Source organism: Equus quagga, chromosome 11 (assembly GCF_021613505.1).
Source record: "Equus quagga isolate Etosha38 chromosome 11, UCLA_HA_Equagga_1.0, whole genome shotgun sequence".
Lineage (NCBI taxonomy): Eukaryota > Metazoa > Chordata > Mammalia > Perissodactyla > Equidae > Equus > Equus quagga.
Genome location: NC_060277.1, coordinates 80361306 through 80382580, shown reverse-complemented (window position 1 = coordinate 80382580; position 21275 = coordinate 80361306). Strand labels below are relative to the sequence as shown.

Sequence of the window (21275 nt, the reverse complement as noted above, 5' to 3'; positions counted from 1 at the left end):
TAACTCGTTAGAATCTTATGAAAAAACCATATTTGATGAAATATTAGAAAATACTGTATTGGTGTTAAAATGCATATTTTTAAACTATAAAGTGATGCAATATTTGACCTAATTTGAGCCATTCAGAAAAATCATGCTGAAAAAATGTCAATGCCTGTTCATATAGTATTAACTGCTGGATATCATGTTCCATTGCCAAGTGTTGTATGATCACATAAAAGAGCTGAAAACAATTTTCTTAACAGCTGAAAAACTCTTTTTTCATGCTTGGATAATTCAAAAATGGCTGAACAAACTTACCTCAATCCTTCTAAAAAGCAATAAAACGGTAAGAAAATATCCTTTTTAGAGCAAAAAATTTTCATCCCAGAGGTAATTCTTTGAAAATGTTACCAAAGATTAGAAATAATAACTTTGAACAGGGGAATTATTTCTCCCTGCAATATTTATATAGGTGAAAACACAGTAACTTTACACATATATGTGCAATGCTTTAATAAACATACCAAATTCTTAAAAACATGCAATGGAGCACATACAAGCCAAGGTACTTGAGAAATGGGGCAGAGGAGTAATTGGTTGATATGGAAATTAACCAAGTTGGCCTACTACAGTTCAGGAAGCCTTGTCCATTAATCACATAAACGAATGTTGAACTCTGATGCCCCACACTACACCTCATCCTCTCGTGTCATCTGTTGCTGTCCTGATGTTCATTATTGCCTCTAGTTGGAGCTGTCAAGTTTCTTGACATAGGGTACTATATCACATCCTTTTCCAATAAAATCTTAAAACTTAAGATGTATAAAAATGCTGGCAAGTATATCCCCTTGTTTAAAAGCTATCTCTAGGACCTACTTTTGAAAGGAACTAAGGAGCCCTCCACAAATGCTGCTTTTATTCAGCCAATGGATGCATTAGGATTTTTAAAGTCAGTCCAGCTCATTGGGCCTTGGTTTACTACTAATGAAATGAGTCAAAATCAACTAATCAACCTGATGAGAAATCTCCAACACCAGTAACAGTCATTCAGAAGGAATTCTAAGAAAAGTATATGTATCCCAAAAGAACAGTGTTAGAAATCCATTAGAAGTAACTCCATGGCAGGAAAACCTATTTTCCAAAATTAGCTTCAATATTTTTCTAATGAGGGACTCAACTTTTGTTCTGAAGATCCTTTTAGACAAATAATTGTAGCCAAATGTGCTTACTTAGAATGAGGATGCAAGAAGAAAAGCACATAATTTTAAATAAAACTATCTTACCACATATTCCATAATATGTCTTCTTCTATACTTGAGATTCCTATCTTGCTAGGCCTAAAAGGATTCAAAATTGGTTTTTTGAAGCCCTTGACGAAAAACAAGGTAAATTGTGAATGTTTATATGTAATCAGTGGTATGCGATACTTTTTTGCTGGGGATCTCAAAGCACTTACAAACATTCTCCCATCTTCAGGGATAGACTGGTGGCAAGGACCATCAGTCTCTTTTTATAACTTGAATAATCAGTGCACAGACCACGGTCCTGTTTTTCAGATCTGCTTTTCTCAGGTCTGTTTCAGAGCTTACCTTCAACATACTACAACACGAACATGCCTCTTTTCCAACACTTATCTAAAAGACTGACATGGACTCAATTTCCATACCAAGCATGAAAAGGTACACTGATTTCAAAAGAATGAAACAAAAGCACAGCAAAATACACCCAAAAGTAGCTTCATATTCATGGAGCTATTGTGAGGTTAAATCGAGTAAAACAATATACAAAAGTCTAATGTTAAAACAGAAAAATATTTCAGTTCTGTGTGCATGAGAAATGGTCAACCCCTTACTTACTCAAGCCCACAAACATACACACTCTCTCCAGTCAGAGTCTCAAAACATAACGGGTTCCACCAGAATTTGAGTCCAGGATAACCCACGCAATTCCTCTGAGAGTATGGGAAATGTCAACCAAGTGAATTAAAACCGAGGGTTACGGTGGTTTTTCTAAAATAAGAGGTCCTTTGGGTTAAGACGTCCAGCCTAAGAACTGTCAAAATGGATCTGCTAATTAATTTCTTCCAATCTTTTAGGCTTATATAAGCTTAGCAACTTCCTTTCCCTACACAACTCCTAAAATCTTTTTGTTTTTATACTCAAATTAGAGATTTCAAAGGATTATAGCAACACATAAGTGAGGAGCAGTGTCAAAATGGCAAGATTTCTTTAAGCTAGTCAGTATATGCAGGGGTATTTGTCACATCACTCTATATTTTTCTATAAGTTTGCAATTTTTTATAACAAAAAAATTAAAGAGACACTTATGCCTTGGTGGAACTGGACAGTAGCACATTGCCCACAATTAAACAACAATTAAATAGGGGCAAGGTTGACCAGTTCTAGAACCGAATTCCTAATCCCCACCATCCCTACCATTTCTCCCCCCAAACACATAAAGCAGAACCAAAACCAAGAGATCAGTCATGACGGCAGCTAGTCTTTAAACTTTAATTTACACTACTTTTTTTCTTCCTTGATTAGCCTCTTCCTAAAACAATGTTTCCAGTAAAAACATGTAGAGCCGTGATGTAAAGTTCAACAGATCTTCACCCAAGAGTTAAAAATGCAATTGCATATTGTAGGAACACCAGGCAAAGCCCACCATACCAACCGAAAAAAAGAGGGAAGGATACCGCTGGATTTGCCTCCCAAACAGGGCAATTCCAGAGGCCTGTCTGAATGCTAAGAGCTGAGAAGGAAAAACCCTGACATCTAGTGCCCATCTGAAAAAATGAAGCCTTGGAGCCACTACAATTGTCAAGTGTGGTAGTGTGTGTGGAGGTGATCATCAAATTGCATTAAACTTGGAAATACCTATCTCCTAGAAAAATTTTAAGGAAAAAATTTAATACCCTGCAAGAATTCCTGTCTCTAATTACCAATCCTTTTTGAAGTACACATCCTGTACTTAATTATTATAACTGCTTCTAAACACAGTGTCTCCTTCTCATCTTAGTTTTTCATTATGACAGATGGGATGAGTAGGAATGGATAGGTTCACATTATTCAAAAGCCAATGTTCTGAAATGGTAAGGAAAATAGGGTCCTAATTTCTATCCACACTAAAATTGCTATAAAAGTTGCCTCTCTATCATATCTTTAATCATTGCCCAATTTAGAGATTCGTATCTAGTTCACAGAGCTGTGAAAGGAAATACAATAAAAGAATGCTAATAACATTTCAGAACAAATAAGAACATAGTCTCAAGAAAGCTAGTGTTTTCTTTGTCCTACTAAACAAAGTTAAGTTGTTCTTTGTCAAGTCAGTTACAGCCCTTGGCTTGATCTTAGCCTGAGCCTTTTAATAACAGGATTTAGTGCGAAAAGCAGCTGCACTGGATTGTGAACTGTTACTCAAAATGTTCCCACCTGCAATTACAGCTTCCACCAAATGATCAAAACAGATTAGCAAACTGGCAGGAAAATGAAAACAATTCCTCCAAAATCGAGAAGCGGTAAAAGTAGAACTGTTGGTTAGCTGCATTTCTTCTGTATCCAGGCTCAACAGCACACATTCATCTAGCTGTGAATTTACATACAGTGCCCATCACTGTAGCGCCATAGCAGCTCAAACTAAAATCAGTTTAGTCTATGTTGCAATCACATTTTTCTCAATTTCCATCTCTACTTGAAATTATTAAAACAATCCTGGACAACTAATCTTTTGAGCTATTTGTAAGTAACATAGTTCATAGAATTTGGTCTACATCTTTTTTTTATTTCTATTCTAAATTCATACTGAACACTGAACACAGTGCCATTCAAATCTGACAATGAGAAAAATGTGTTCTCCTATATCTTTCCATCATGCATAGAGTAACATTCCTTCAGTTATCTTTCTTAATGGGGAAGGGACAACGAGGAAAATAAAAAGAAGAAAGTAGTTAATACTACATCAAATAAGCTCTCTTTCTCCTGCTTTTAACATGGGCACAATGTTCAAAATGCAGGTCACATCTCTGCTGAAATAGCCAATATTCTTCCTCAAATGGCAAACAAGTTACCTAAAAGTAAATGGAACTGAATTGTTCCAAGTCCTAGTCCCATCACCATTTTACCTATTTACTGTCCTGGAAAAAAAATAGGGGAGAGAGACTGGCCACTTTTATAGCTGATGGTCTGGTAAGTACGGATTTCTGCCTTTGATTACGGGGAAAGGCATCTCAATTTATGGAGAAACTACAGGAATCTCTTGTTTTACCTTTATCCCCTATACCCATGTGCTAGCTTTTAAACCCAGAAACTCCAATCCTTCAAGGTAATGCAATATCACCCACAATGATGACCTGGTAGAGCCGTCACCTTTGGAGAACACCACATTATGATGATTTAATGTCTCTGTAGCATCAATGCATTTACATTGAGCCTTGGCTCTCAGAACATTAACAGGTCAATTTTTTATTCCTTTTTTAATAAAACTATTTCTCAAGGCTCTTTTTCAGATGCCCATTCTCTTTGGGACAGAACAGATTTGCACCAAATCTCATCAGCATGTGCTCTTTTCTTTCCCCTCCTATCATTCTTGGGGTAATATGTAGAGTGCCAGGCTCATAACAAACTTGTCTCTTTGGCCAAAGAAAATTAAACTGCAATAGCTGAAAGTCAACTTGCCCTGATAAAACTGGGCTCAGCATGAGGAAATACATCCTACTGACACCCCGTCATTTCTTAGGCATAGCTGTCCCTCAAGTTCTGACTGCTGAAACTCCATCTTTAGATTGGCCAGTCTCTCAGTACACATGCTCTATTGTATGTTCCAGCTATTGGTAACAGAATTTGATACTAATACCCCAACCTCATTCCTGTCATGCAGTGCCCTATAATCTAGCTATGGCCACTGACTGACTTCACCCGCCATCCCGGGCATTAGTCACTAACTGCTCACAAAAGAACATCAGTCTCACTCCTCCGGAGCTCAAAGACTAAGAAACAGCAAGCTAACACTCAGCCTCAATCCTAGCGAATCATTTGAAGAAAAGGTAAAGAGAACAAAGAAAATAGGCAACTACGGCGGGAAAATAGTAGAACAAGAAGAAAGTGAGAAGTGACAAAAAGCAAAAAATTTTTTTAAAATACTATTAGATTTCTAGATTTATTAAAGCACTGGGCAAAGAAAAACATGTAGTCCCTAGACTGACTCTGCTTCTCATAGATATAGTCCTCTGTGGCTAAGACACCCCTTTCCCACGAAGGTTTGTTGGGTCTTACAAGGGTTAAAAAAAACCTTTATTTTTTTTTTATTCTTTGGTGTGTGTGCATGTGTGTGTGCGTGCGTGCATGCGTGTGTGTGTGTGTGTGTGTGTGTGTGTATGTGTGTGTGTGTGGTCTTTGGGTACAGAGTCCTGTATAATAAGACTATTTGTATTCATACTGGCAGAGTAAACACTACATGTTCATGCCCAGGCAGCTCTGTGCTTGTAATTTCAGCAAGAACAGAGCTCTGTCCCTCTGGGATTTCACTATTTCCCCAGTCTCCATTCACTCAAACACAGAATGAGAGCAGAGAGGAAGCAGGAGAGAAAGATCATGGCAAGAGGTTTCACTAGCTCTGCAGCTAGCTTTCACATGGCCAAAAATCTCATTTTGTGTTTTAATTACATTAGTTAAAACCGTTTTTCTCTGGTGCCTTCCATTCCTGAAGACTACACTGTTCAATGTATCAGAATTTAAGTCTAGCACAAAGAAGCTTTCTTTGCTGTTGAGGGGCTCACTAAGTGCGTAGATGCTACACACAGTGGCACAAACCTCTGCTTCGACTTTGTGTGTTAATGAGTATATATCTACTCTCGTCAAAATTCTATGCATCCTTTCTTGCCTTTACTATTTGTTGAGGCATTAGATTAGTACTCCTACAAGTCTGATACACTCCATCTGGTCCAACAGTTGCAGCCATCCTGATACCAAATCATCTCCTTTTGGCATCCACTGGTATACTTACTGAACCAGCCATACAGCTTGAACATATAGTGAAATTTTTTGAAAAAGTTACTGCATAAAATGGAAAAAATGCATATTATCTCCAAAGGTCTACCCAGTCTGTTTAGGGTGAACACCCCAGTAAAGATTACTCCTTCTAAGAAATGAGATTTATCTAGAGATTATATCTAAGGTTGAAATAAAAACATATCTCTTTATAGGGTTACTACTGTTATCATTGTTGTTACACCTGTACATTAGAAGTACAGTTAAAATCAGGAAGAATCTCAATGAATATAGGAGGGCACAGGGTATAGGGCAGAATATGATTTCGTATCATTATTAACAGTACACTATAGGAGAGAGAACTCCAAGGCCAGAAAATGTATTCTTGGATAATGCAGAAATGAGTTCTCTGTTACTTTCTTTGATTTTTAAACCCCTGGTTCTGATTGAGCCCCTGTAGAAAGAATATGTTGACCATGTTCACAACAGCACCAGATCAAATTACCTGAGCATAGAAAATGTACCAGAAAATGTCTATTAGTATGCAAATAAGTATCCAAACAAAGAAAAACATCAAGCAAAACAATACTTTAAATTTTCTTATTATAGGAAATCCCCATATTTTAAGCATATAAAAAAATAGAGGAAATAATCTATTTCTATGTATCTATTACCTAGCTTCAATTAATCCATAACCAATCTTGTTTCATCTATACTCCCACACTCACCTGTCATTATTTTGAAGCAAATCCTAGACATGTAGTCATTCCATCTGTAACTATTTAAGTACGTATGTCTAACAGAAAACAATACTTTTTTTAAACTACTATGCTGCCTATGCCACTTGGATCTTTAATACTATTTAATGACCATCCCCACGGAAAGCTGGTACTAGTGAGCACACACATAAGAAAGGGGGAGGGCAAATTCAACTACTTGCCTCATTTCCTCCTGGCAGCCTGTTCATGTGGACCAGTTGACCTTGATCGTCCAATACGAGCTCAGTATACGTCAGCATGTCAGAAGGCAGAGGGGGTGATGGAAGGAATGCATGAGTGGACATAGACTCCCAGAGTTTGATCAGGGACTAGTGGAGGAGAGAAGTTTGACTTATCAGTGACAACTAGCATTTCAACATGGACAAAACTAAATATTAAGATTTAGTCAAGCTGGTTTTGCTCTTTCTTTTCAAGTGTTCTGCTGAGTTTCTAAGCATTAGATCAAATTCTACAGCTCTCATTCTCAGTTAAAACAGATTTTTAATTATTTTTCACGTCATGTTTTTTACATGCCAAAAATCAGGCACTTTTTCAACAAAATCAAACTACTAAGTGATTCTGAGTCAGGACTAGAGCAATAACAAACACAAGAGACCTAACAATATCCAGGAAAATTAAAATTAAAAACTAAATATGTAGCATCAATGTCTCCTTAAAAAAGGAAGAAAAATCCTAGAGAGACTTGGCAGAAGAAGAATAACCAGGAAAGTGACATGACACTCAGCTAACACAAAGAAAATCCAAGAAGGCAAGAATTAAGTTTCTACTAGATGTTCAGGGGAAGCATCCTTCTTCTAATGTCTTTTCAGAGCTACAGGCCCCTACACAAGAATTAGCTCACTAGAGGTGTATGACTATTTGTAAACGTGCAGATCAATCCTGCTCAAATCTGAGAAAACAGACAGACACACCTATCCATTTTAAAACCATTGTGATTTCCATTTCCAACTTCATATTACTGAAACAAATCCCTCATGAAGCGGGAACCTAGTTCGGTTGTTTCTTTGCTTGCCTCAAAGCAATATCTAAAGCCAATATGAGTCATTCATACCTACATGTCCTAATCATAGTGTTTACGTCTATTCTATATGAAGAATTAGATAGAATGTGACTTCTTTTTCTAGCATTGGCATTGGGGAAAAGAACCTACAGTCAACTTTTAAGCTAACAATTCCAGTGATACTGAATGAAGATAGCTATGTTTCAAGAGCGACAAATTGTAAACAAATGGTCACAAAAAAGAAATCTCCTGTATTTGTGAATAATACAGGAATTAACAGACAACTTACTAACACTACATATATTATTTTATTAAAATTCAAATGTGGTAACACTGGTAGTATTGACTAGCATACCTGGAAAAATCTTATATTCATAGATTTATTTTAAGGACAAATTCAGTATTCCTTTGATACCTTATTCTTTATCTGTTGTACTTTGCTGGTGATATACTTTTCTTGCCTTCTATTGATGGAAGAAAACTCTGCAGCACACAGATGATTCACCATACAGATCAAAGGAATTTATTTTCATATAGAGGATGAGATTCATAATGTCGTAATTTTCTCACGCTAGTTTTTATTCAGCTATAATAAATCTCCCACAAAAGAAGTGATGCTTTAAACTGTGTACCATGAACTCTATATCCATTTGTATATGTTATCTATATTGAGTCTCATCATATTAACCTAGGCTATCAACTAGGGACTTGGGTTATCTTAGAAAATAGGAAAATGAGAACTAGAGTTTCAAACCTCTTTCCTAATATGCGTAATTTGAATATAGGCTAGGAAATATATACCTGAACATAACTCCTCACACAGGTCATTGTAAACTACTATCACAGGCATGCGGTCTCAGATTACTCTCTTCTACTCAACAGAGGCTTCTATCCTCATCATTCCTCCTGTTAATTCATAAAGAATTATCCAGCATCTGAGTTGGCAGTCACCAAATCCCGAATGAGACAGAAATGAGAATACTGTCAAGATACATCCTGTCCTTTGGGAGTGCCCCATTTCAGTCTAAGTTGCATCTGATGGAAATTCAGGAAAAACTTTGCCTCTCTGCAACACGTCAGCGCGCCCCGCCCCCCACCCCCCTCCACCCCCGCCAGTTAGCCACTTTTACCTGCCGAAACATCTCTGGGATATCATATATGTATGTTGTCCCTAAGGACTGTGCCTGGAATCTCTTTGATTGAAGCAGGTCTTTGGTCACATATGGAGTGTTGATTAACATTCCATGCAATGGTCCCTGTTTGTCTCCATAGGCCTGGAACATGATCTGCAAGAAACAGAGGATGGCATGGAGAGTTAAGAGAGAGAGAAAAAAATCAGATAGCTGCTTAGAGGGGCCTTTTTCACAAATGTTATTTCTTAGAACATATTTTTTGGTGGGTTGAGTAGCTAAGACATGCCTCTTCACATTTGATTTTTAGTGTTCTCACTTCTCTACAGATTAACCAACTCCAAAAATGCTATGTAACCAACCATACTCCATAGGCTGCTCTCACTTTTGGATTAGTTGAAATCAACAAGAAAGCACAATGTGAATTTCACATCTCAGAGACAGACTGACAATGCTCGCCTTCTAAAGTGTCTTGAATCCCATATATTCAGAAATGAAGTATGTCCAGTCTGACTAACGAGTCTGAACAGTCCTAGTATTTAAGTTGAAGAACAGCTATGCACTAAAGAGAATTCTGTTCTTTCCCCAATGGTTGAAGGCCAAGTCAAGGCTCTACCATATCTGTGCTTCAGTCTACTTGACTAGAAGGTGCCACCTAAGTAGTATTAGCTGCACAAAGGCTTCAAAGATTTCTGCCAGAAGTAGATTTCATCCATCCATCTAGCTGGTTAGTCTTATTAGCTTGTAAGACATAGCCTATGGTAAAATATATTTTACTAAATTATATTTATATAATATATATTTATTTTCCTTAGTATACTATGTCTGCAACTAGTGAATAGTCCCTTTAATACCCATATTGTTACATAATGAAATCACCAAACCAGTTTTTAATCATTTTAACTCAAATATTTCTAGAATAGTACTTCATATTCCATAAATTTAGTTTTATTTGCTTATGAATATTTATAAGGGATGCCATTATTTCAATTCAATTAATATTTATTGAGTGCCCAGAGACTGTATGACACTAAACTAGGCACTTTATGCATGAATACATAAGATATAGATTCTCTATGCAGTGAATACAAATGGAGACAGGAATGTAAGGGTATGTGTGTATACCCACACATCTATTTGGGCCTAAAATATACAAGCTTAAGTCTAATATTAATGAATAGATTTGTGGACCTGATAGACAGACCTAAGAAGAGAATTAAGTACTTTCCTAAATCCTGGGTATGGTTCAGCGAGGTGAATCCTTAGCCCTTTAGTTCAAAGGAACAAGCATGTTCTATTGACTTGTCAAGTAGGTTCTATTCTGGGCAAAACTTGTCTGAGGCTGCTTAAAACTCCACAGAATGGAGCTCTTAAGTCCTCTTTCACATGACCAATGGTGAAAGTCATCAGGTGGGCAGCAGAATTAGCAATGTTTTAGGAATGTGAGAGGTAGAAATAGTAACGTTTTTAGAGATTCAAAGTGTTAAGTCAGGCCAGGGTGTGAGTATGAGAAAACTGGATTCAGAGGAGGTAAGTCAAATCAAAATAAGAAAAAGGAATAAAAGCAGCAGGTTCTTGGAACTACATTCCCATTTATAAGAAAGATAAGACGTGTGGGGTACAGGGTTTGAGACTCAGTTTTGCCACAGTCTAGAATGAAGTTAGGCTTGTCACAGTTAAGCAACATAACTGTGTAGACTGAGAAAAGGCGTTGGAGAAAGGCTTCTAGGTAATTTTTGCTGGTGGAAATTTTAAATGGTACAACCATTCTAGCAAACAGTTTTGCAGTTTCTTATAAAGTTAAATATATACTTGCTATGACTCAGTAATTACACTGTTGTGTATTTACCCAAGAGAAATGAAAACATATCTACACAAATATTTGTAAATGAAAGTTCACAGCAGCTTTATTCATAATAGACCAAACTGGAAAATAAAACCTCAAAGTTTCATCAACACGTGAATAAATATAAAAATTTTGGTATATCAGTAAAACAGAGTACTACTCAGCAATGAAAAGGAATATACCCAAACTCCATGCAACATGGATGAATCTCAAAAACATTATGCTGAGCAAGAGAAGCCAGACACAAAATAGTACATATTGTCTAATTTCATTTATATGATATTCTAGGACAGGCAAAACTAATCTATAATAATAGAAAGCAGATCAGTGGTTGCCTGGGGCTGGGGCTGGTGCCTGTACCTTTAACTGCAAAGGAGAACAAGAGAACTTTCGGGGTGTCAAGATGTTCTCTATCATGATTGTGATGGTAGTTACACAGGTATATACAATTTCAGAATTGAAGTGTACTCATAAAATGAGTGCATTTTATTATATGTAAATTTATATCAATAAAGGTGATTTTAGATGTATATTTCTCCCTTACACTACACATTGGAAATCAACTGACTTATGCAATGGATTACCCAGATCTCTTCTCCCCACCATGACTGCCTGATATCAGTGTTCATTGTAGCTAATACCACAAAGACTATACAAGGAAAATGAAACTCAAGCCAGTCAACCTTCCTCCTTGCCGGCAGAAAGAATACATGATGTGCTGCAACAAGAGGTTGATAGTGACGGACAGCAGTAGAAGCCTCTGAATGATTAGCTATCTGTGTTAATTCCGTTTTCTACTATAATGGAGAAAGTAATTACAATTGGTGAAGTGTATGGTTTACAAGTTCATGAAAATACGGACACATTTTCTATATCACACACCTTTCACCAGAGGCCATCAAAAGGGCTTCTCTTGGAAAACAATCTGATTCCATATAGTCTGTCCCCTTAGAGCTCTGTACTTACTTTATGATGGCATGAATCTTAATCACACTACACAGAAGCTAATTATCTGTCTTATTCCATCGTGATGCAAATTTCTTGAGACTAGAAATCATTTTTTTATCTTTATATCTGTAATGCATGACACACTATAGGTGGTCAATAAATATTAAATTAATTAACAATGAATGATATGCATGGTTCCACATTATTTTAAAATCATATAATGACCCACTAGAGCAAAGAAAGGGAAAAAATATATAGGCAATAAGCATCAAGTAGGCATTAGGAGCACGAGAAGTGAGTTGGATGCTGTTCCTTTTGATGATTCCCTCCTCCAGCCCTGGGTCTTGAGTTCACAAGTGGCAGTGGCTGTCTCTTTCAATTGAAGACAGTGAGGGAGACTCCTTCCTTCAAGGTTTCCTAAATACGCAGGACCCCTGGTGAAAGGGGTTCTCCCTCTTTCATTCTAAAGGTAGCTCATTCATTCTTTGAGATACTTGTCGAATGCTTATTTTGTGCCAGGCACAGTACTAAACTGATTGAAGGCTTCTGCATCTTTTATGCCCCTGTGTCACCACTAGCCAGCATGAGGGAAATCTAAGAGCTTTCTAATAAAAGAAAGGGGAGAAAAAGTAGTTATGAAGAACAAACATATTTATCAAAAACATTAAAATCTCAAGTGGCCATCTTATTTTTCAGAAGAATAGACCTGCCTTGAAGCCACTTGGAGTTAATTAAAAACATCCCTGCCCATGGAAAGTTTCGACTGAAAATGTCTTTAAGGTTGTCCTGAAAAACATCAAATGCAGCAGAAATTACTGAATACTACTCTTTCTCTTGCTCACCCCTCACACTCTTGTGCGTGCTCTCTCTCTGTCTTAACTGTTCACTTCTCACGGGATAGATATCTCTGGCTATCTAACTGGGAATCAAAGCACAAAATGAAAGGTCACTCTGTCTATCTAAACTCAGATCTTTAAAATTCATCTTCGAAATACTGGCAAAATGTCTTTTCTTACCTCTGTTCCCAGATTTAAAAGGACATAGATAAAAACAAGAGACATATGATCTTTTCCTGGCACCCAATGCATAGAACAGGCTGAAAACTTGTGTACACATTCTGGAACAAGTTCGTCCTTTAACCTGAAGAAATGCACTTCCCAAGTTCAGGCCAAAGACCTGAAATAACATCCCAGTTCTTAAAAAGACATGAACAATGGTAAACCAACCTAAATCCAGTATCATGCAAAATAGCCCAAATATTTAGAAACTAAGGTAGTAAAACAGATATAAATGGAACTTTCTGTTATGACAGAATCTACTGAAAGTCACTTTTCATTTTCATAGTCTCCATTTTTCCATCCGAAAAGTGGGTTCAAGTTTGCCATTTTGCTCTTTTCTAGATATATAATACTCTGAACCTTTGAAGGAAAGATAATGTGTGTAAATGGAATAATATAATGCAATGTTATGTTAAATGGTAAACATGATAAAGTCACTGTTTACTATTGCTCAAACTTATATTATGTTGAAATTTTCCTTCTTTAAGACAGAAGTGGGTGACATATTTCGACAATTCTCTTTCCTTACTTGCCAATGAGTAGTCTAACTGGGCTGAAAACAGAAAACAGGACAAATTAGACCCAAGATTGCTCAAGCAGCTCAAGAGCCCACTCAAAAAGGGCCCTAAATTGAAGAATTATCTCTGGAGTCAGGTTCACTTGGCATCTCTTTGGGCTCACCACTGTGTGACAAAAGTTTGAGGGTTTCATAACATTCATGATTAGGAATACAGATACATCTTACATGGCAAATGAAGTTTTTCAGATTTATGCAACTATTTAAGCTGACAGAGGATAACCCCACGAGGTGAACCAATGGGATTTGTGAGTTTGGGTCTTCAATGACAAGGGCACGTGGCTTATCCACAGGACCAAATCAAAACTTTGAGGACCCTGCTTGACTACCATACCTGTGCTGTCCTGGAGTCAGTCACTTCCTTGTACAGGCTGATGTCCAAGTAATAGCCAGACTCGTTTGTAAGGAAGAGGCGAATGGGAATTGCTTTTCCAGTTGGTGTCAGGCGAATGTTGATTTTCAGTTCTGCCTGGAGGACGCGTAATTTCCACAGCCGACTTCCATAGCGCATTACCATGCTCCGCACAGATTCCTCAATCTGACACAGACACATCACCAAGCACAAAACTTAAATACCTTGTAACTAGGACGTGTTTCAGGTCTGCCCATCTTTGGAAAAGGAGGAATGGAAACAGATGCTGGTTTCTGGAGATGTGTACTACGTGTGTTCCTTACAAAAAGATAGTTTCTCCCCATCTTTTCTCTTGCTTAGAACAAGTAAGGGACAATTTCATGCTGGCCTGGTGTTTGAGTGGTTTTCTCTGGCTTACAACATCCAAATGCATGCAACTCCCTTCCCCTTTACCAATTACATTCATACTCTACATCAAAGATCTACAATATCTAAATTACAAGCCATGGGATTTAAGAGAAAGCCCCAAATAAGAATAAAATCTCTAGTTAAACAGCTATTAAATAGCATTTATATGCACGGTAACTATGTTTCATTGCACTTACAGGACCTTAAATCAATGCAGCAATTACTACCATGAGCTTTTTTCCATACAATTTTATTAAACTTTATAATATATGCTTCTTGGTAAATTGCATGAATTAAAGAAAGGCAATTTGTAGGTGGTGTTAGAATGTTCTCTCTAAAGAGAGCTCTGATGCTTGGTCATTGCCACGTCCAACTGGGATTTAAGTAGATGGGGCAGACATTCCCTAGTTTCTCTAAGCTTTATACCAAGGCAGCTTAGTGTTCCTAGTTTTCAGGGTTAGGGGAGTTATTTAACCATATGGCCTTAGATGTGGTTTCTCTTTATTGATATATTAAAGCAAAAAAATTTTTTCCAATATGGCTGTAGGCAGCTAGGACATACTACTCAAAATTAATGTTTTCTTAAATCATCTTTCTAAAATGCTTTCATAACATCTTAAAAATCTCAAAAATATCTCATACTGCCCTCCTCTTGTGGGTCTTCAGGAGTATGTGCCACCTTTGTGGTTTGTTTCTGTACCACAGAATTTTAGGTTAGAATGAGTTTCAAGGAGCTAACTTCTCTATTCCCACATTTGCTTGTTAACCAAGAGATACATACCCATTCTTTTCTCAAGGGAACAAAAGTCAACAATCTCTATACACAGGAAATTGATAGCTGTCTATGACTAGACAGGCAGAGCAAGGGCATATGGATGTTTGGAGTGGAAGCTGAGAGGCTGATATAAAATACTCATTGGGAAATGGGAAGTCAAATCTAAAAATATATATTGTTCTATAGCGTCCAGGCCATGTTTTAAGTCTTCCGGCTTTGCCAGTCCCAGAATACTCAGAAGAACCTTGCTTAAACTAGATGATGGGACTTGATACTCAGTGAGTAGCCCTGTCTTGGCTTTCCCGACAGACTAAAGCAACTGACCAGTAGCTTGCAGTCTTGAAGAAAAAAAGTAGAAAACGATTTCTCAGGTCTTAGGTACTAAGTTCGAAAAGAAAAAGACCATGCCCACAACTGACCTTGAAAAAGGGTTCTCCTACCAAATTCCAAAATATCATGACAGGAAAAGGTTAGAAGGAGCAGAGACAGAGAGTAGCCTGTCTTTATTACACGTGGGATAAAAGGTCAAGTACAGAATCACCTTGTTTTCCTTCATTAAATTATATGGAATGCATTTTAGAATAGAGCATCAGGGAAGAAAACATACATAATATATATGAAACTCCTTATCAACCAAGTTCTTTCCCTGTGGAAAAACACTAGAGAGAAATAGGTTAGACACTTTGGGAAGGTGCATTACCTCCCTAAGGCCGCCAGGTTAAGTAACATTTAGTACAAAGAGGCAGTGATTTTGCCAAAATGCCCAAGAATAGGAAAGTTAATTACTCCAGATGAGAAATCCTAAGGGATTATATAAAATAAGACCACTATCATGGCAAATATCATAAAACAGGCATCAACAGAAGAAAAGAAAGAGGTTTTATATTTTTGTATTACTTATAAATGACCAGCAAGATAACAGTATACCACCTTCAGTTTTGAGGTCTACTTTCAACGGCTATATTAAATTTTTGACACCATCCCATAAACTCAGTCTCATATGCACTCTGTAAATTTTAAAGATCCAGGGTTCAACCAGCTGACCAAGAGTACCAGTTTCCAGGTCTAAGTGCAAACAAATAAGAATGACTCTCTCTGCTTGTGTTGCTAGTGCTAGTAGAGAAGCTAAGGAGAAATGCACCTTTGATGGGTCCATGATGACCGTGGGGACAAAGTTGAGGAAGATGTGGTTGCAGTCAGTACGGACATTTGTATTGTTAAAAGCGACTTCCAACTCATCCATGGCTTCGAGGAGTAGCCGCTCCCCTTCATTTTGTAGATATTCAAAAGAAGCTTCCTATGTAGGAAGAAAATCACCATCAACATTAATGTGTTTTAAAAGAGGCAATTAAGAAATGGCCACCATAATTAGTTAAGCAGTGGTATATCATGAATCATAAGGCACCTGCTGCAGATGTTATTTACCTTTCTCCCTAGAGTCAACCCAGTGACCACAGGCAGAAAGGCAGAGAAGGGTCAGATAAAGAGTTCCTGCCAGCCCTTCCTCTTGCCTCTTAGTGTATCATTTCCTTCCAATAGGTGGAGATGCTGGGCATCCCCATATATGCCAAATAGAACAGTTTTGAAAGGAAATCTGCTTAGAAAGGAAAAGGTGAAGAAGAATTACGGCTATAGGATGCAGTAATAACTAACACTAGGAAGCGCTTTACTGTGTACAGAAACCACCCCACCTCTAGAGAGGTTTACAATGCGGTCACCTCTAACTTTTCTACTTATCCTCTATCATCACCTAATTCTCCCTCTGGTTTTTCTGTTAGCATGCTTTTCCTTTTCTCAAGTGAGTGCTATCATGCTTCCATTACCAAGAAAAATCAAAGGAAAAAAAAGCCCTTTTTATATGGAGTATTTATTTCTGTGAGGGAAATAACTCTCATATTTCTGCTGGTTATTGGAGAGTGGGATGATTGAGAACAAGAGCCTTGATTCAAAAGATGAAAACTTGATTTTGAACCATGCCTGTTTCTCTGTCTCTTGCTTTAAGGATAACTTCCCATGAAGGTATAGCACCCACCTTGGTGACCAGATCAGAATGTCTGATGATTGCACGAACAAAGAACCTGTAGTCTGTCACTTCTGTGCCCACTTCCACCTTGGCTGCCCCAAGATACAGGTGCATCTTGTGATTAGCACATGGAATGGCAGTAAGGTCAAAATTTCTCATGCGGTTTAGCTCCAATTGGAAAGCTAGGGCAGGCTCCAGGTGACGATAGATACGATCCTCCTCAAACTGAGTATAAGGATTAAAAAAAAAAAACAGCTCACAAGAAGCAATTACAAAATTATATTATAAATGTATACATAAAAGAGGTGCTTAAAAATAGAAACATAAGCTATGATATGCTAATAAGCAAAAAAAAAAAAAAGGAGCTATATATAAGGATAATGCTGTAGCTTACATAAGATTAGGCACAAAAGCACCTATTTACTTCCCAAGCTTCATCATTTATACTTTTACAAGTAGTGCTGCTCTCCACTAAAAACAAACAAAAAACATCAATTACCTCAGAACTCCTATGGTATTTAATGTATTTATAATTCATTTTTTACAATTAACCACAGACTGCTTCACATTCACATCTATTTCACATACCAGTGTTTTGCGTTTACCCAACTAGTCTAAAATGTTTACGGGCAGGATCCATGTCTTATACTTTATGGTTAATTTTTTTTTTTTTTTGAGGAAGATTAGCCCTGAGTTAACATCCACTGCCAATCCTCCTCTTTTTGCTGAGGAAGACTGGCCCTGAGCTAACATCTGTGCTCATCTTCTTCTACTTTATACGTGGGACGCCTACCACAGTATGGCTTGCCAAGAGGTGCCACGTCTGCACCCAGGATCCGAATCAGCGAACCCCGGGCCGCTGAAGTGGAACATGTGCACTTAACTGCTGTGCCACCAGGTCAGCCCCTGTCTTATACTTAAAAAATTTGTTTTTGCTAAGGAAGATTCGCCCTGAGCTAACCACTGTGCAAATCTATCTCTATTTTGTATGTGGGTAGCTGCCACAGCATGGCTGATGAGTGGTACAGGTCTGCACCCAGCATCCAAACCTGTGAACCCAGGCCGCCAAAGTGGAGTACGCCAAACCTAACCACTACGCCACAGGGCTGGCCCCCTTGTCTTATACTTTTATCATCTCTGGCACAGTACAAAGGACATAGTAAATACCTGACAAATAAACATCATATAATATTTAAAAGTAGAGATATTCAGCTTCAGAATATACTATATCCATAGATATTTAATTATTTATGTATCTTTTTTAAAAGTTGTATTCACATTTACTTTGTACGTTTTGTTGAAACTAAATTGTGTTTCCAGAGTACATGTCAACTAAGTGAATGGAGAGAGAGCACCAAAAATATGAGCTGGTAATAGGAAGAAAGCAAAATGGTCTGAAATTTCACATTTTAAAATTGAAAAACAAATGCATATAAACAAAGCTTGAGTATCAATGAACTATCTACAGGTAACAAGAATAATCCTACTAAGTATAGTAGTCCTTTAATATCACATCATTTAGGACTGTCCTAAAGCACAGGGATGATTTTGAAAGTTATTATTTTCTTTGGATAAGTCAATACATTTGATTGTTTCCTAAACCAAACTCTTTCAGAAGGGAGTCTTCTTTAGTTCTAAGATACATGTAAGGCAAAGGGAAGTACAAGTTTAATTAGAGAAAGGAGAATGGTAAGAAGAGCATATGGCAAAGATAAGCCACTCTTGAGGTTTTAAGGAAAAAATAAGAATAAAAAAGAAAAGAAGGAGGGAATCAGTTCTTACCTTATCCCTTGCTCGGAACGTGAAAAATTTAGGGAACTCTCTCTGTGTTAAAGAAAGGGAAAATGCGTCAGTTCTTCATAGATATGGCTCTTTGGGGATAAACACATAGTACAGAAGCAGTCAAGCAACTAGAAGACAGTTTCCTAGAAAACATGCTCGTTACCTTAGCTTAGCCCAGGGAATATGAACGATCTTCTGGGTAACCATCACTTTGATCCCACTTCCAAATTTGAGAATCACCACACTATTAACCTAACTTCAATAGCTACCCCCTCCTAGGAAAAAAAATTAGTATTTTTTCATTTCCCAGATGAAAAAACAAAAATCTTTCTGGGTGTTGCTCTTGGCACAACCTGGCAAATAAAGCCAACATACCCTTATGCTGCAGCACTGCAACAGTAGTTACAGACTGATTTCCCAAGTTTCTCCTTAAGGAACTCTTAAAATGTAAACTAACCAGAAAGCATAGATTCCCCAATTCATGGTTTTTTTCCACATTCACTCTCGAGTCAATAATTTCAAGGGTTTAAACAACAACATTTCCAGACAAAGAAAAGTACAAAATGTTATTTTGGTCACTACCACTATATGTATAGGCAAGAATGGGGTGAAACTAGTGAACTTGCAATCATTTGGTCTTACTGCTCTTTTGCAGGGCATTACAAAAGAAAGCAACCAATTCACTAGAACCTTATTAATTAACAAAGATGAATTCAATTAGCAGAGCCCATTAGTTTCTGAAATTTAACTTATTAACACCAAATACCCCTGTTTCTCGGATGGGCTCTACTGGCAGTGTTGGAATCAAGTCATTACTATTTGCCTCTATAGGAGGTTTCATTAGGCATCTTCATTATGAGTGCAATATAATCAAACACTTATTGGTACAAGGCTGAGAGACCAGGACTAACTGCCTAAATATCCCTCAATGAGCTTTAGGAACCATGAAGGAAACCTGAACTAAAAGCCTTCTAGGTAGCAGGCACTCTCATGTGTTGTCCCCTTTTCAACAACCTCTTGAAGTAGGTATCACGATCCCATTTTACAGCTGAGGAAGCCTAGAGCAAGTGATATGCCCAGGATCACAGAGCCAGAATGTGAACTTGGGTCTCTCTATTGCCAGAGCCTAGGCCCTTTCATCTCTACCACTCTACCTCTCAATTGGAGGACATTCCCTTTATATTCTTGTTATAATCCAAATTCCTTATTTAGAGGACTTTTATTTGATGAAACAAAAAACACAAACTAAGACTTTAAAGAAAAAAAGCAAAACACAAAGCAACACTCATGCTGAAAACTTGTGGTTCTTGAATTTACTGAGAACTTCTTGAATACTTTCCATAGGTATTATGCCTCACCCTCACCTTAAGTATAGCTTGTGCAGTTAACAAATTTTTTAAATTTTCCTTGGCATTTTAACTGTAAAACTGCATTTAATAGGCTTCTAGGAGCTTATTTAGCAAGCCCAGGGAACCCCTTGTCTTTAAAAGCCCTCTGAAAGTGGATTTTACACAGCACTGATCTTTTACTGATGATGTTTTCCTTCCAAATAGTTCTCTAATTCCCCAAATGATAGTGAAGAACATGAGGATGACTTGAAGGTTAAGCCATAAGGTGTTCAGCTGAGCTGTCAGTTGATTTCAGGCTCAGGCCTTTACGCAGTCTAGTTTGGGTTTTATTTTTGAGAGGTATGGCTTTCGGAGCATTAGGTGAAAAGTGACATGAGTAAAAAGGACGGGTAACAAAATCCTTCCATGAAATTTCCTGAAAAGTCAACGAAAGTGATAATATAATCTTTTAGGCACAACTCTTGTATTCTGCTATACTATTAATTAATTAATTAGTTAAATGAAATACTTATTTTATATATCATTTATTCAAGTCTGTACTGTTGTAGGATCAGAATCATTTTTCTTCAAAAACACAATGATAGTAACTGAAAAAAACACTTTCTTTACCATTAAACCAATTAAGAAAATTTATAGTAACTGAGAGCATGAAAAACCAAACAATTTGAATGGACATACCTTTATTACAAATCATGAAAGAGATTGACTAATTCTTGGCAGAGGTGGGAAAAGACTACCAATCAGAAAAATCACTTTCATTAAGGTTAGCTAAGAAAAGGTGTTATGAGATGATATAAGAAAACTTTTTTTAACTTTTAAGTAAATTTTTAACTCCACAGTATAGCCCTCGATTTCAGCACTGAAGCATTCAGATTAAGAGATGGCAAGAACTTCTGTGCAACGAGAAAGCAGGATTAATGAGTAATTCTTTGGGAGAAATGGAAGTCTGAGGACTTTTATAGAAGTCACCTTTTTTGGCACTCAAAAATCACAGCAACATAGAAAAGAAGAAACGCAAATGTCTGATCCTGTAAGTTTTAGAAAATTCTTTTATCCTACCTTATCCTTATACTGCCAATTTTTCCACTAACAGTATTCATGCTTATTCAATCACTAATGTAATTGCTTTCCAGGCACTCTACTAGTGTTATGGGCAAATATCATAATTGAATGTACACAAAGAAAAACCCTCTTAGTGTTCTGGTACCAAAAAACAAAAGAATGCAACATTTCTCAGGAAGGAATTATACCCCTGCTGTGTTCTAATCAACCAACCATCATC

At 37.2% G+C, this 21275-nt stretch overlaps 1 protein-coding gene across 3 annotated transcripts in view; it reads right to left on the bottom strand.

The window, feature by feature from the left end:
• ACACA (acetyl-CoA carboxylase alpha) overlaps positions 1 to 21275 on the bottom strand; it is a 271848-nt gene that overhangs the window by 78437 nt on the left and 172136 nt on the right. For all 3 annotated transcript variants that reach the window (XM_046675864.1, XM_046675867.1, XM_046675865.1), the window contains 6 exons: positions 18645 to 18686; positions 16872 to 17087; positions 15981 to 16136; positions 13639 to 13842; positions 8876 to 9031; positions 6907 to 7053 (listed from right to left, as the gene is read on the bottom strand). In XM_046675864.1, coding sequence (XP_046531820.1) covers positions 6907 to 7053; positions 8876 to 9031; positions 13639 to 13842; positions 15981 to 16136; positions 16872 to 17087; positions 18645 to 18686 — 921 coding nt within the window. The remainder of the gene's footprint in view (positions 1 to 6906; positions 7054 to 8875; positions 9032 to 13638; positions 13843 to 15980; positions 16137 to 16871; positions 17088 to 18644; positions 18687 to 21275) is intronic.